Genomic DNA, 12,819 nt, shown 5'->3' on the forward strand with positions numbered 1-12,819 from the left:
CCTGAGACCCAGGGAGGAGAGGAGACTTGCCTGAGGTCGTCTCTGTGTGGTGATAAAACCCAAGAATCCTGACAATTGACTGTTGTTGCTGGGTGCTGTGAAGTGGACTAAGACTCAAAGCTACCCTATGAACAACAGCTATGAATATTGCCTTACTCTGTGCTATGCTTTCCAAATTCTCAAAGTAATCCAGAATGTACAAATGTGCCGGCATGAGGTGATCATGACACGGACTCTGATGGTCTCAGTCCACTGGACCCTAATTGGCCTTGGATAAACCTAAAAACATCTACTGCCATTGAGTTGGTTTTGACTCATGGCAGCCTTTTTCCAGGTTCCCAGGGCTCCAAGTCTTCATGGGAGGAGAATATCCATCTTCTTCCTGTGAGATGCCTGGTAGATTTGAACTGCCAACCATTAGCTTATTGAGACACTGCACTACCAGGACTCCTTTCTGCTTTGGGCTGGATCCTCCATAGGACTGACTGACCCCTGGTGCTTCTCTGGGTAACCTCACTATCACCCATTTATACTTTTCCTAAACAGGTTCCAGAGGGAATCCAGAGCATTGATAGCCAGGAGAACAGGCCAGTACAGTCCACAGAAGACCTCAATGGAGGACACGTGAGTAGTCACTCTGTGGCATGATCACCTCAACCTCCTCTTCTCAACATTCATTCATTCATCCCAATCTCTTATTGAGCACCTGTTGAAATCCAGATACTAGTAAAATCAGCACAAACTATAACCTCTGGAATAAACATCTCTCTCACACACACTCTTGATTTCTTTTTCTTTTTTTCTCCTTTTTCTTGTTGTGTACCATCCAGTCAGATCTGACTTGCACAGAAGGAGATTGCCCCTCTTTCTCCTGTGGAGCATCTGGCGAATTTGAACCGCATACCTTGAGGATTTCAGTGCAGCTTCTTGATACTTAGGCCACCAGAGTTCCCTTGCTCTTGACTTCTAACCTAAATGCTGGGTGCTCAGACTCACCTAGCAGTGATACCAAAGCATCACTTGGTGATCTGCTTGTGTAGAGACTGTAGCCAAGAAAACCCTATGAAGCAGCTCCATTTTGTGTCATGGGGGGACTCACTGAACTTTTGAGAGTGGTATTTTTAGGGCAGCACAGGGAAAGGACTAGAAACCAGACTTGGAGCAGGGTGGTGTGAATGGAAGGCTTCATGGAGGAAATGATGTCTTGACTGAGCCTTTGATGAGTAAGCAGCATCTTAGTGAAGGGGAAAGAGAGAAGACGCATTCTGGCTGAGGGAATTGCTTATACAGAGGCCCCAGATGGTTCCATCTACTTGGGGAGACCTGGTGGTGCCCCTAAACTCTAGGCAAGGAGGCTTAACCAGTCTAGGTTTTCCACATTGAGCTTCCTCGCGCTGCCAGGGCTCTGTGTCTTGAAATAGCTCTGCTTTTGCTCACATCTAGTTCTGAGCTGTGCTCACTCAACTTCAGGGATGCGCTGCCATGTGCTTCACACTCTGCAAACTGCTAGGGAGGCGGAAGGAGCTCGGGTCCCAGGCCTGTGGGGTAGGCTCAGGACCGGCTGTGCACAGCTTCTAGTGTTGGAGGAGAGGAGTGCAATGAAACAAGGTTAGTAGCTTGCAAATAGATGAAGGTGTAAATCTGCCTGTGAAGCATGAAATGTGCAGGTTGCAGAAGTGAAGATGGGAGTCTGTAGAGCTCCGGCAGGTGCTGAGAAGGTGTGGGGAGGGATTTTTGGAATCAGAAAGAAGAGAGTTTCTTGGGACTGGCCAAGAGCCTGCCACGGTGTGCGTGCTCTCATGCAGCAGCTGCTCATAGTGCGGGGGTGGGGGGGGGCACACAGCATAGGGAGTTCTCTCTCCTCACCAAGCTTCCCTCTCACAACATCTTCCAGCTTCAAGAAAACAGCAGCTGTGTGACGTCTGTGAGGAAAGGCAGTTGTGGGGCTGGATAATTGGGGCACCTTTTGGGAACAGATTCAAACGGTGTGTCACTGGGGAGGGGGTGTCACAGAGCTCTGGATAGGGAAGAGATGTTGGGGTGGCGAATGGAACTGTCAGAAATTCCCACGCTGCGGTGGTCCTTGCCTCTGAGGGGAGCTCTGCTCAGGCCCACCAGCAGAAGGGCAGAACATGGGCGCTGTCACCCTGGGAGTGGGAGATGCATGGCTTGTTCTGAAGCTCTCCTCAGAGCCATGCCAGTGGTTCTATGCCACAGCAAATGGACAAGGAAAGGGCAGGAGGAAGAAGAGAAAGAGGCCAGAAGCCATTTTGAAAAACTGCTGTGCACAGATTCTGACTGAAAGTAGCCTAGAGCCTAGAGAATTCAAGAGAATGGCCTCCCTTCAGGGCTAAGGTGGAGGGGGTGTGTGATGGGGGAGCACTCTCATGCTCTAGGGAGGTGTCAGCAGAGTGTTGGGAGCTGAGGGCTGAGATGGCATGTGGAGTGGGCAACTGACAATTCCTGGCTTGCTGGCAAGGAACTGGCCAGGGGTTAGGGAATGGTCTTATTGATGCCAGAATTCTGGCATCAAAGAGATACCCAGATGAATAAATATAATCATTAGATCCTTAGATTGGGAGGTAGGGTCTTAGTGCTGTGTTGTGAGTGAAAGAAGACGGGTGGATTGAGGGCCATGCTATAATCATCATGGCCAGGACTGAGCTGGGAGATGGACTGCTGTCAGCTACAGCTGGGGCAAAGGCTGAAGGCTGGAGTGTGCAGGGGCTCTACTTTGAGGCTCTACTTTGTAAAGATTCTCTCCTTGCCTTACTTATACTGAGGGGAAAGTTGGAACCTGGCACGTGGAAAGTCCATGTACTGAGCCAAGAGTATGAGGAACCTCTGAAGGTCTAGGAAGTTGGTCTGAAGGAAAGCTAGGTCTGAGAAGGCCCTCAGAGATGGCCTAGGAGTGCCATATATCAAAATGGTTTTGCCATATATCAAAATGGTTTGATAGCAACAAGTAAGTAAGAAGGAATGGGAAGTGCATTGGTTTCCCAGGAGGATACTTGAGGGGTCTATAGTCCAGAGAAGAGACTAAATGGGGCTCTAACTTGGACTGCCTCTCCTTCTCCAGTGGAGCATCTGGATGATTTGAACCACTTGCATTTGGGATTGCAGTGCAGCTTCTTGCCACTGGGCCGCCAGAGCTCCTTAGAAGACACTCTCATATGGTTTAATTTCTTTCTTTTTTTAAAAAAAAATTTTTTTTAACTTTTTAAAAATTTCTTTCTTAAATATCTATGCAAGTCATTGTTTCTGTTCATGGAAAGAAAACCAAAAAGCATGAAGTAAGTACCATCTTTAGTCATCTTTAACTTCTTCTAGGGCTCTAGGTGGATACAAAAGATGATGTGGGAAATAGTCTCAAATAACTCATCATTTCAGTTTGACCAGGCCTGAAAGTATAATACAACACAAAGTTTCCTTTTAGATTTGGCCCTGGAGTTAATTTTCTTTCCTTTGTTGGTGGATTTCTTCTCCTAGTCACACTTTGCTTAAGCGAATATTAAAGTGGATTTGCGTTCTCAGGATACAAGTTGGTGGGAGACATGCCAGTTTTAAAGGCTGCCTAGTGGTAATCCACAGGCTGAATAAACCAGACTGAGCTATTATAAAAACTAACACTTAGAATCATATTCATAAACTCAATCTTGAATATGCAAACTTTTCAGGATCATTCAAATTAGTTGTAATCCCCTTATAACGTCCCTATTTTAGTCCCCAGAAAGCAATGCTACCAAGCCAAACGTGGGTGACTTTTAATCTGCGGCCCTCGGGCCTGTCTTTCATTGTTTTTGTCCAGACATCCCTCTAGTTCGTATAGCCCTGATGTACAAGTTGGCATACAGTTGTAACTTGTGGTTGCTGTGAAGCTGAACACTGTGGCACTGATGTGTCAAATGCGTTAATGGTTGGCTACCCAATGCAGACAGAGAGTGGGGTAGAGCTCCCCGATTAAAACAAGCTTGGAAGGAGGAGTGGCATCCACTTCCATAATAGCTTGCCTCCGGAATCTCTATGAACCTGGAGAGAGGACGAAAGGCACCCAAGCATAGAGGACTCCTTCATAGGGTCGCTATGAGTCGCCTGCGACTAGAAGGCACTTCAACAACAACAACAACATTTTAGTCCCAGAGTGATACAAATTGTTAAGCTCTTGGCTGCTAACAGAAAGTCTGGCAGTTTGAATCCACCCAGAGGCACCTCAGAAGAAAGACCTGGCAATCTGCATCGGAAAGATAACAACCATTGAAAATCATGTGGAGCAGTCTTTCTCTGACTCCCGAACTGCCTCAGCTCCGTGGCAACTAGTTTTGGATTTATTTTACAGAAGTATAAATTGGGACACCGTTCAAAGAAGTGTAAGATATGTTTTTGTGACTAATACCTTCACAGCATTTCCCAGAAAGGTCAGCAGATACTAAGAACTCCAGGAGGCGATAGTAGATGGATGGGATGGAGGTGGGACCAATGTTAATGGGCAAAGAGGCATAAACTAAAAGACAGGCGAGAAATGATGCAGAGTTCTGTCCCACCTGGAAACTCATTAAGTGCAATGGCTTTCGGAGTCGTGGCATGTGGCTGTAGGGGTGGTGGACAAGAGGAGAAAGGAAAGCCTGCAGAGGTCTGTGAGAAAACACTGTTCTCTGACACTGGGCAGGTGCTGGAGGCCTGGTTTTAATGGAAAGATATGGTAAAAAATTCTAAATTTCCTTCTCTAGCTGCATTCTCTCTAGGGCAGACTAGGATGCCCTTTAGCTTCGGTAGAAAAGGGTAAACCTCCTGTATGTAAGTAAATCCAGTGGGTATGCACCTCGCCAGGGGCTGGATAGTGGGCAGCAAGCAGCGCCCCTTCACCGCTGTTTCTCCGGGAGGGGGGAAGAGAACGGCAAAAGCGACGGCCGAGGGGCGGGCCTCTAGGGTATCCAATCCCCGTAGTTCTCCGCCCCCTTTATTCCCCGCCCCTCTGACCCATTTCTGCCAATGGAGACCCGCGGTGGGTGGGGCCTGTCACGGTAGCTATCCTGGGTGCGATTTTTTTTTTACCTTTTTTCTTCCTCTTCCCTCCCCCCCATTTTTTGTGAATGAAAAAAGGAGGTCGTGAGCGGTCCCCGAGACTGCAGTGCTAGGCGTCTTCTCCACACTGCATTTGGAGTCGACCTGGACTCGCAGCAGTAGCAGCCTCGCCCGTCTCCTTTCACCGCTGCGTGCGCCTCAGCTGGGAGCCGCCGCGGCGGCGGCTGTGCGGCCCAGCCTCTCAGCCCGGGCCGGCGGGCACGCCGCCCCGACTCCGGCGCCCGGGTCTGGCCGGCCGCTGCGGGCCCTGCGCCTCCATGACATTGGGCACCCGGTGCCCGGGGAGATGCTGATACGGAAGAGGCAATGGTTGCAGTGCAGAGCGCCCGGCTGCTCGCGGTCCGCTGTCCGGCCTGGGCTGCTCTGTCAGAGTTTCTGATCTAACGCTAACCCGGCCCGGAGGCTGTAGCGGCAGCGCGGCGGCGGCGGCGGCGGCGGTAGCGGCAGCATCGTCCTAACTTGCACCCGAGGAGTGACCCCAGACATTTCACTAAAATGAGCGTGCTTAGCAGGAAGCGATGTGTTCCTTATACTAGAAATTACCCCGTCACATGTAGTGGTGTAAGTAAATGATTAATTTCTGTTATGGCTGGGTTGCAAGCAGTCTCCGGCACCGCGCCGCTACACCCTCCCACCGCCCTCCTGCCCCCTTCCCGGCCCTATTTGCGCCCCTCCTCACTTTCACCAGCGTCCTGCTGCTCCCGCGACTACCTTTCAATGGCTAGGTTCTGTAAGGGGAGGAGGGAATTAACATTTTTACTGATTTTTCTAGGAAGAGGAAAATGACTTGATCATCTTGATGAGTTGTGCCCTTCCCTATTTTTTTAAATTATTATTATTATTTGGGGTGTGTGCAGAATAGCGTGGGCTGGGGGCGATCCAGAAGGATGACAGTGCTTCCGTTAAAAATCATGGGATATTTTGTTCGCGGTTCTAGAGCTGTTTCTTTCAACTCCATTGCAGTCTGTGCAAGTGAGTGCTAGCAAACTGCTGGGGGGGAATTCCGAGCGTTGTTTGTTGATGTTTCGACATTTTAGGCATCAGGCCGCTTAAGCTGTGTCAGGCTTGGATTTTTGTCAATATGACCATTGAAGATCCCTTGGGCCTTGCTTTCTATTGGATTCATCTTGCCGCCTCCCCCATTATTACTCTGTCAGCAACTCCAAAGGGAGCTTCATTTAATTCGAAGTCCACCCTTCTCCTTGCTCTTCCCCTCCTGATTATCCCTTTCCATCCTATATTCTTGATTTTTTACCTTCATTTCCAGGATTTTCCTTCCTTTTGCATTTTATAAGATGCAGGATGTGGGATATTGGTTGCTAGGAGACAAACCAGGCTCCCAGGGAGATTCTGTAGTTTCCTTGACAACCAGACTAGGGCAGCCACAGATGAACAAACCTCCTATCAGCTGTAGGAGGGAGATGGGGGCTTTTCTGGGCTCATCTCCGTGTGTGTGTGTGTGTGTGTGTGTGTGTGTGTGTGTAGGGGGACGAGGGTGGGAATGGGAACCAGCGATGGAGATGGATGTAGCTAATCTAGACACACTTTAGCTTCTGTCTTGGCATGTGTGCAAAGAGCTGGGAGATCAAAGGACAGAATGCGTTTTTAGATGGGGGCAAAAGGGCTGTAGGGCAGGGAGAGCATGTCAGTCCCTCTAGGGTCACTGAGGGAGGAAGAATAAATTGGGGTGTGATACCCAGGAAAGGATGGCAAGGAAGGTATAGTTTGTGGAGGTTGGTCAGGAGGCTTGAACAGAATGAGGATGAGGCAATAGTGAAAGAAAAGTCTAGAGTCATGTGAGGAGAGAGTGCAAAGGGAAAGGGGAAGTTGAGAAGCACACTGAGGGGGCTGTCTCATTATACATCAGCCATGATAAAGTAGCAATATGCCAGAGCAAAAATTATACTGTTGGCATGCTATCTCCGGGACAAGGTCCTCATTTAAGACAGGCCTAATTAGACTAAGAGTTCTGCAGGCTTAATTGGGCCAGTCTGTATCTTAAAGAGAGATATAATTACACATATAGATATGTAATCTAGTATTATATAATACCAGCATTACATAAGAAGACAAATACCTCCTTTCAGCCCTTGCTCTCAAGGCATGAATTAACAGAGTCAGGAGACTTTGTTCCAAAGCCTTTACCCATTTTCCAGAGTGGAAAACTGATGCACAGGGGAAAAAAGTTTCTACTTTCTAGATAAGACAAATTTACTGGTCAGTGAGTAAAGATTATGAAATTGAGGGGTGGGTTTCAAAGGACAGAACGGGGAAAGCTGAAGGGTAGGTGGGGGCAGGCAAGGTATCAGCCTGGGCAGCAATTCAGCAGGCTTGTGTTTAGATTGAAAGCATGGGACAGAAAACAGAGAGGAAGCAAGAGAGAGATTAGAATAATGGTTGGCTGCTAGGGTGGGCAAGGAGCAGTGCTATGGAGCAGAAATTGAGGACAATTGCCCTGGAGACTGAGGAAGGAACTGTAAGGAGACTCCTGATGGTTTAGGATCTGAATCCTGCAGTATTCCAAGAAAAGGAAAGCAGTTTTCTAATTGAAGAGACCTTGCTGCACTTTTTGCTTAAGTGGGTGAGATGCAGCCACTCGCTCAAATCCCAGTTGCCATGTTACTTTGCTATTCAGTTGTGCATTCCTGCATGCTGGCATCCAGGTACACTGGCCAGCCAGCAGCAGAAGAGCAGGAGTGGAGCCTTTGTGCTGCTGTTGATGACCTGACTCTCTGGCTTTGTAGCTTAGCAGTGAAGGGACCGGGGCAGCCTTCATTCAGGCCTCTTCTGAGTTCAGCCTTCCTTGTCCTAGGATGTAAGGCAGGGCCATGTCTGTGGCCCTACTGGGTACCAAGCTTGGTAGATGTCCTTCCTCATAACCTTGTCCCTTCTCCCTAACACTTCCTGCAGTCTTTTCAGGAGGGTGGAAGCTGACTGGGAGGCTGCCAGTGAAAGCCCCCTCAGGACTGGTGACAGCTTCCTAAATATTAAGATGACATTTTGACTACAGAAGGTCCTTCTGTTTGTTCATTTAAACCATTCTTCTCTGTGGGAGGACAAGCCACTTTCTCTCTGCCTGATACAGTAGGAAACTGAGGCAAAGATTTGTTCAGAAATTCAGGCCCAAGTTCTTCACCCCTTCCTCTAGCAGCTTCATTATCCATGGAGACAATTTGGTGAGCATCCTAGAAGTGCCAGGGGTCTGTGGGCCTCCAGCCTGAGATTCCCCAGCCTCGCCCTATGAAGGGCATAGCTCACCCTCCCAGGGACTGGATACAAGATGCCCAGCAGGTAGTCTTGGGTAAGGGATCAGAGCCCACTAACTGCAGAGTGTATCTGCCTCACCTTCACCCCATCTCAAAGCTGGCCCTGCAGCTGTGTGAGACTTACAGGCAATATGGCAGACCCTGAGGGGTGGAGAGGAGGCTCATGGGCTGCACTGTTGCAGCCAGAAGCTTCCACAGCCAAGAGATCTGAGAGAATGGTCACATCTGCATAAAGGGGGCTTGGGGGGCTGAGACTGATGGCTAGACATAGACAGGCTGGAACTGGCAAATCCTCTACCCGAGAGGAAGGGAGATCAGGGTAGGAGCCCGGAGAGCTGCCAACTAGCTTTGATTTTTAAAAACAAACAAAACAAAATCAACACTCCAGGGAACTCATTGCCAAAGAGTAGAACTGACTGATAGCAGGTTTACAAGGTATAACCTCAGGAAGAGATTGCCCAGCTTTCTCCCTAGGAGCCACTGGTGAATTTGAACCACCAGAGCCTTTGAGTTAGCATTGCAACTCCCTATAGACAGAGCCACCAGAGCTCCTTAGCTTTGATAAGTCCATTAAATTTTAAAGTGGCCCTGCCCTCAGGCATGCTGGGAAGGGGTGGGGACCTGGCCCTGACTCTGCTTCTCTCAGCTGTTTGTTGTTCTGCTGTGGGGAGGAGGAGGAGGGAATCAGAGGATGAGTGAGCTTCTCAAGCAGACTCTTCCCTTCCTGGGAGAGTGGAGGCAGACCCCAGGCAGCCCCTGGGACAGACTTCCGCTCATCCAGAAACCCAGTTAGAGGGTGGTGAGGTCAGGAGGGAGACCAGTGGTCAAGTTGATAGAGCTGTTTCTCTCAGTCTAAATGGACTCCTGTCTCTCCAGGCCTCTGCAGCACAATTGCCTAGAAAGTTGCCCACGTCTTTCTTCTCTTAGCCCTGAGCCTTGAAGAGGGGGCGGCACTGGCTAAGGAGAGCTTCTGGGCCTGGGCCTGAAGTGTGGGCATGCAAGGCCATCTTGACTGCTTCCCTCCTCTCTTTCAGGTCCCAATTAATGGATTCTGACATGGATTATGAAAGACCAAACGTAGAGACCATCAAGTGCGTTGTGGTCGGGGACAACGCCGTGGGCAAAACCAGGCTCATCTGTGCCCGGGCCTGCAATGCCACCCTCACCCAGTACCAGCTGCTTGCCACCCATGTGCCCACGGTTTGGGCCATCGACCAATATCGGGTGTGCCAGGAGGTAAGGTTGCAAAGCCACTGGGTTAAGGGTTTGTACCATGTCTCGAGCTATGAGCCTCCAACCTGGAACTAGGCTGGGTTCCCCAAAGTCCCTTAGGAGTTAGGTGGGGGAAGCAGAAGAGGAAGAAGCTCCTGGGGAGAGTTCTTGTGTGAATAAGGCTGATAGACTTTGACCATTTATATATATTTTTCATGACTGAGCTGATGCTTAGAAGCAGAGCTTTGGGGCATAGCATCTTAGGCAATTATAGCCTTAAGTAATGGGAGCATCATTAGTGGCTGGGGCCTTGGAAGAGCAGAGAGGGAAAGAAGTTGCCAGCAAATACCAAAAGGTCAGGAACTCATAAACATGATTTGCAGGTATAGCAGGGAACAAGGGCAGGCTCCCTAAGAGATCTCTTCTATTAGAGGAAGTATGTTCTGTTACGGTACCTTCTGCTTGTTCTACTTGAGGTCACCCTGTTGATTCTACACTGATTTCACCTGGTAAAAGTATTGTTCAAGGCAGATAGTGGGATACACCAGCTTTATCCTCCCTCTACCTGCCTGTGACCCGCCCCCCCAGGGATGAGCTGGCACCCACCCTGAACTGACAGTGAACCATTGCCTCTGATGCCCACCCCAACTCTCGCAGGTGCTGGAACGCTCCCGAGATGTGGTAGATGATGTCAGCGTCTCCCTGCGCCTCTGGGACACATTTGGAGACCACCACAAAGACCGGCGCTTCGCTTATGGGAGGTAGGGATGGCCTCAGGTGGGTGGGATGTTCCTGCTTTCGCAGGTGACTGGGACATTTCAACTAGGGAAGGATTGGAGAAGGCAGCATTGAGAGATCCTCATAGGAGGGCAGGCTGGGGTAGTGAAAGGCACTTAAGGACTTGGAGTCAGGAGACTGGGTTTGAGTCCCATCTTTGCCACTTACTAGCTATGTAACTTTGAACAATGGAGGTAACTGCTCTGGGTTACATTTCCTCAGCTGTAAAGTGATTCTTTCTCACTGACAAGATAGCTGTGAGATCTGATGAGTCTTTGAAAGCTCCAAAATGCTATATGCATTAGAAATGCTGTGATGTTTTGTGTAAGCTCATGTGAGCAGAGCCATATGCTGGGGGCAGGGCCGCATGCACTGCCTTGTCCTGTGGGGTAGTAGCCGATGTCTAGCTCACACTGTACCTGTAACCTCACTCTCCTGTCCCCAGATCCGATGTGGTGGTTCTGTGCTTCTCCATTGCCAACCCCAATTCCTTGCACCATGTCAAGACCATGTGGTACCCAGAAATCAAGCATTTCTGCCCCCGAGCACCTGTCATCTTGGTGGGCTGCCAGCTGGACCTGCGCTACGCCGACCTGGAGGCTGTCAATAGAGCTAGGAGACCCTTGGCTAGGTAAGAGGGACTAGAGCCTAGAGAGGGAAGTGGAAGGAAAGGAAGGAAGGGACCGATAACACAAGGCCCTGCTCAGCCCTAAGGGAATCCCACCAAGCTTTATGCCCTCCCTCTCTTTAGAGGTCGCTCACATAGGGAGCCAACAAGGATTCTCATTCATTTCTTTATTCAAGGGTCAGACTAGGCACTACTTAAAGAAACTTTGTCATATAAAGAGATGATAATTTTTGTATGAAAAGGTTTTATAACTTTAATAGAAGAGAAACTAAAAAACTCAAACTCATTGCCATCAAGTTGGAACTGACACATAGCTGACCCTCCAGAGGGTTTTCTGAGATTATAAATCACAAGGGAGAAGATTGCCCGTCTCTCCCCGACAGAGTCTGTGGTGGATTCGAAACACCAGAGAGGCGCTGCCTTTTGAGTTAGCAGTGCAACTCCCTGTGGACCAAGTCACCAGCATTGCTTGGAGAGAAGCTAGGTATGTTAATACCAGTGAGAAACACTGCGAATTGCCGAGAAACTAGGTAGGGTGGCCATTGTTTTGAGCTGAGGAGAGCACTTCCCCTTAGTACAGACAAAGATGACTTCCTCCAAGTAGAGCAGACTGGAGATCTTGAAGGATTGGTAGGATTTGTCTAGATAGAAGAGGCAGGCAGACATATCAGTGGAAATGAGGAGGGAAGGAGATGGGGCTCTGGAATGTGGATCCTCAGCGACTCCTTAGCCTGTTAATAGTCGTAGGTTCTGGGAAACTGTCCGTTCCTGTCCATAAACCTGCACCACAATACAAGTTTGGTTTCCCTTCTTGACGCCACCAGGCCCATCAAGCCCAATGAGATTCTTCCTCCGGAGAAGGGTCGCGAGGTGGCCAAGGAGCTGGGCATCCCCTACTATGAGACCAGCGTGGTGGCCCAGTTTGGCATCAAGGATGTCTTCGACAATGCCATACGGGCAGCACTCATCTCCCGCCGACACCTCCAGTTCTGGAAGTCTCACCTCCGGAATGTGCAGCGCCCTTTGCTGCAGGCCCCCTTTCTGCCCCCTAAGCCGCCGCCCCCCATCATCGTGGTGCCCGACCCCCCCTCCAGCAGTGAAGAGTGCCCCGCCCACCTCCTGGAGGACCCGCTCTGTGCGGATGTCATCCTGGTGCTGCAGGACCGGGTGCGCATCTTTGCCCACAAGATCTACCTCTCCACCTCCTCCTCCAAATTCTGTGACTTGTTCCTCATGGACCTGAGTGAGGGGGAGTTAGGGGATCCCTCTGGGACAGGGGGTTCCCATCCAGAGGACCACCGGAGTCACCCTGATCAACACCACCATCATCACCACCATCACCACCATGGGCGGGACTTCCTGCTTCGAGCAGCCAGCTTTGATGTCTGTGAGAGCGTGGATGAGGGTGGGGGCTCCGGGCCCGCTGGACTCCGGGCCTCCACCAGTGATGGGATCTTACGGGGCAATGGGACAGGATACCTGTCGGGAAGGGGTCGAGTGCTCTCTTCCTGGAGCCGAGCTTTTTTGAGTATCCAGGAAGAAATGGCAGAAGATCCCCTGACCTACAAATCCCGGTTGATGGTGGTGGTAAAAATGGACAACTCCATTCAGCCAGGGCCCTTCCGGGCTGTTCTCAAGTACCTTTACACAGGGGAGCTGGATGAGAATGAGCGGGACCTCATGCACATTGCCCATATTGCTGAGCTGCTTGAGGTTTTTGATTTGCGCATGATGGTGGCCAACATTCTCAACAATGAGGCCTTCATGAACCAGGAGATCACCAAGGCCTTCCACGTGCGCCGCACCAACCGCGTTAAGGAGTGCTTGGCAAAAGGCACCTTCTCAGGTATGGAT

General features: G+C 50.0%; 1 protein-coding gene across 2 annotated transcripts in view; it reads left to right on the forward strand.

The window, feature by feature from the left end:
- Positions 1 to 1,581: 1,581 nt before the first annotated feature.
- Positions 1,582 to 12,819, forward strand: part of RHOBTB2 (Rho-related BTB domain containing 2) — a 33,767-nt gene continuing 22,529 nt past the window's right edge. Inside the window, exons 1-5 of one of the 2 annotated variants that reach the window (XM_006884841.1) lie at positions 1,582 to 1,608; positions 9,383 to 9,584; positions 10,218 to 10,321; positions 10,783 to 10,968; positions 11,790 to 12,811. In XM_006884841.1, coding sequence (XP_006884903.1) covers positions 9,393 to 9,584; positions 10,218 to 10,321; positions 10,783 to 10,968; positions 11,790 to 12,811 — 1,504 coding nt within the window. In that variant the 5' untranslated portion in view covers positions 1,582 to 1,608; positions 9,383 to 9,392. Of the gene's footprint in view, positions 1,609 to 5,475; positions 5,644 to 9,382; positions 9,585 to 10,217; positions 10,322 to 10,782; positions 10,969 to 11,789; positions 12,812 to 12,819 lie in introns of those variants that run through there. The other variant, XM_006884840.1, reaches the window with a different exon arrangement.

Source organism: Elephantulus edwardii, unplaced genomic scaffold (assembly GCF_000299155.1).
Source record: "Elephantulus edwardii isolate Elephantulus edwardi_28Jun2011 unplaced genomic scaffold, EleEdw1.0 scaffold00038, whole genome shotgun sequence".
In the NCBI taxonomy this organism is placed as follows: domain Eukaryota; kingdom Metazoa; phylum Chordata; class Mammalia; order Macroscelidea; family Macroscelididae; genus Elephantulus; species Elephantulus edwardii.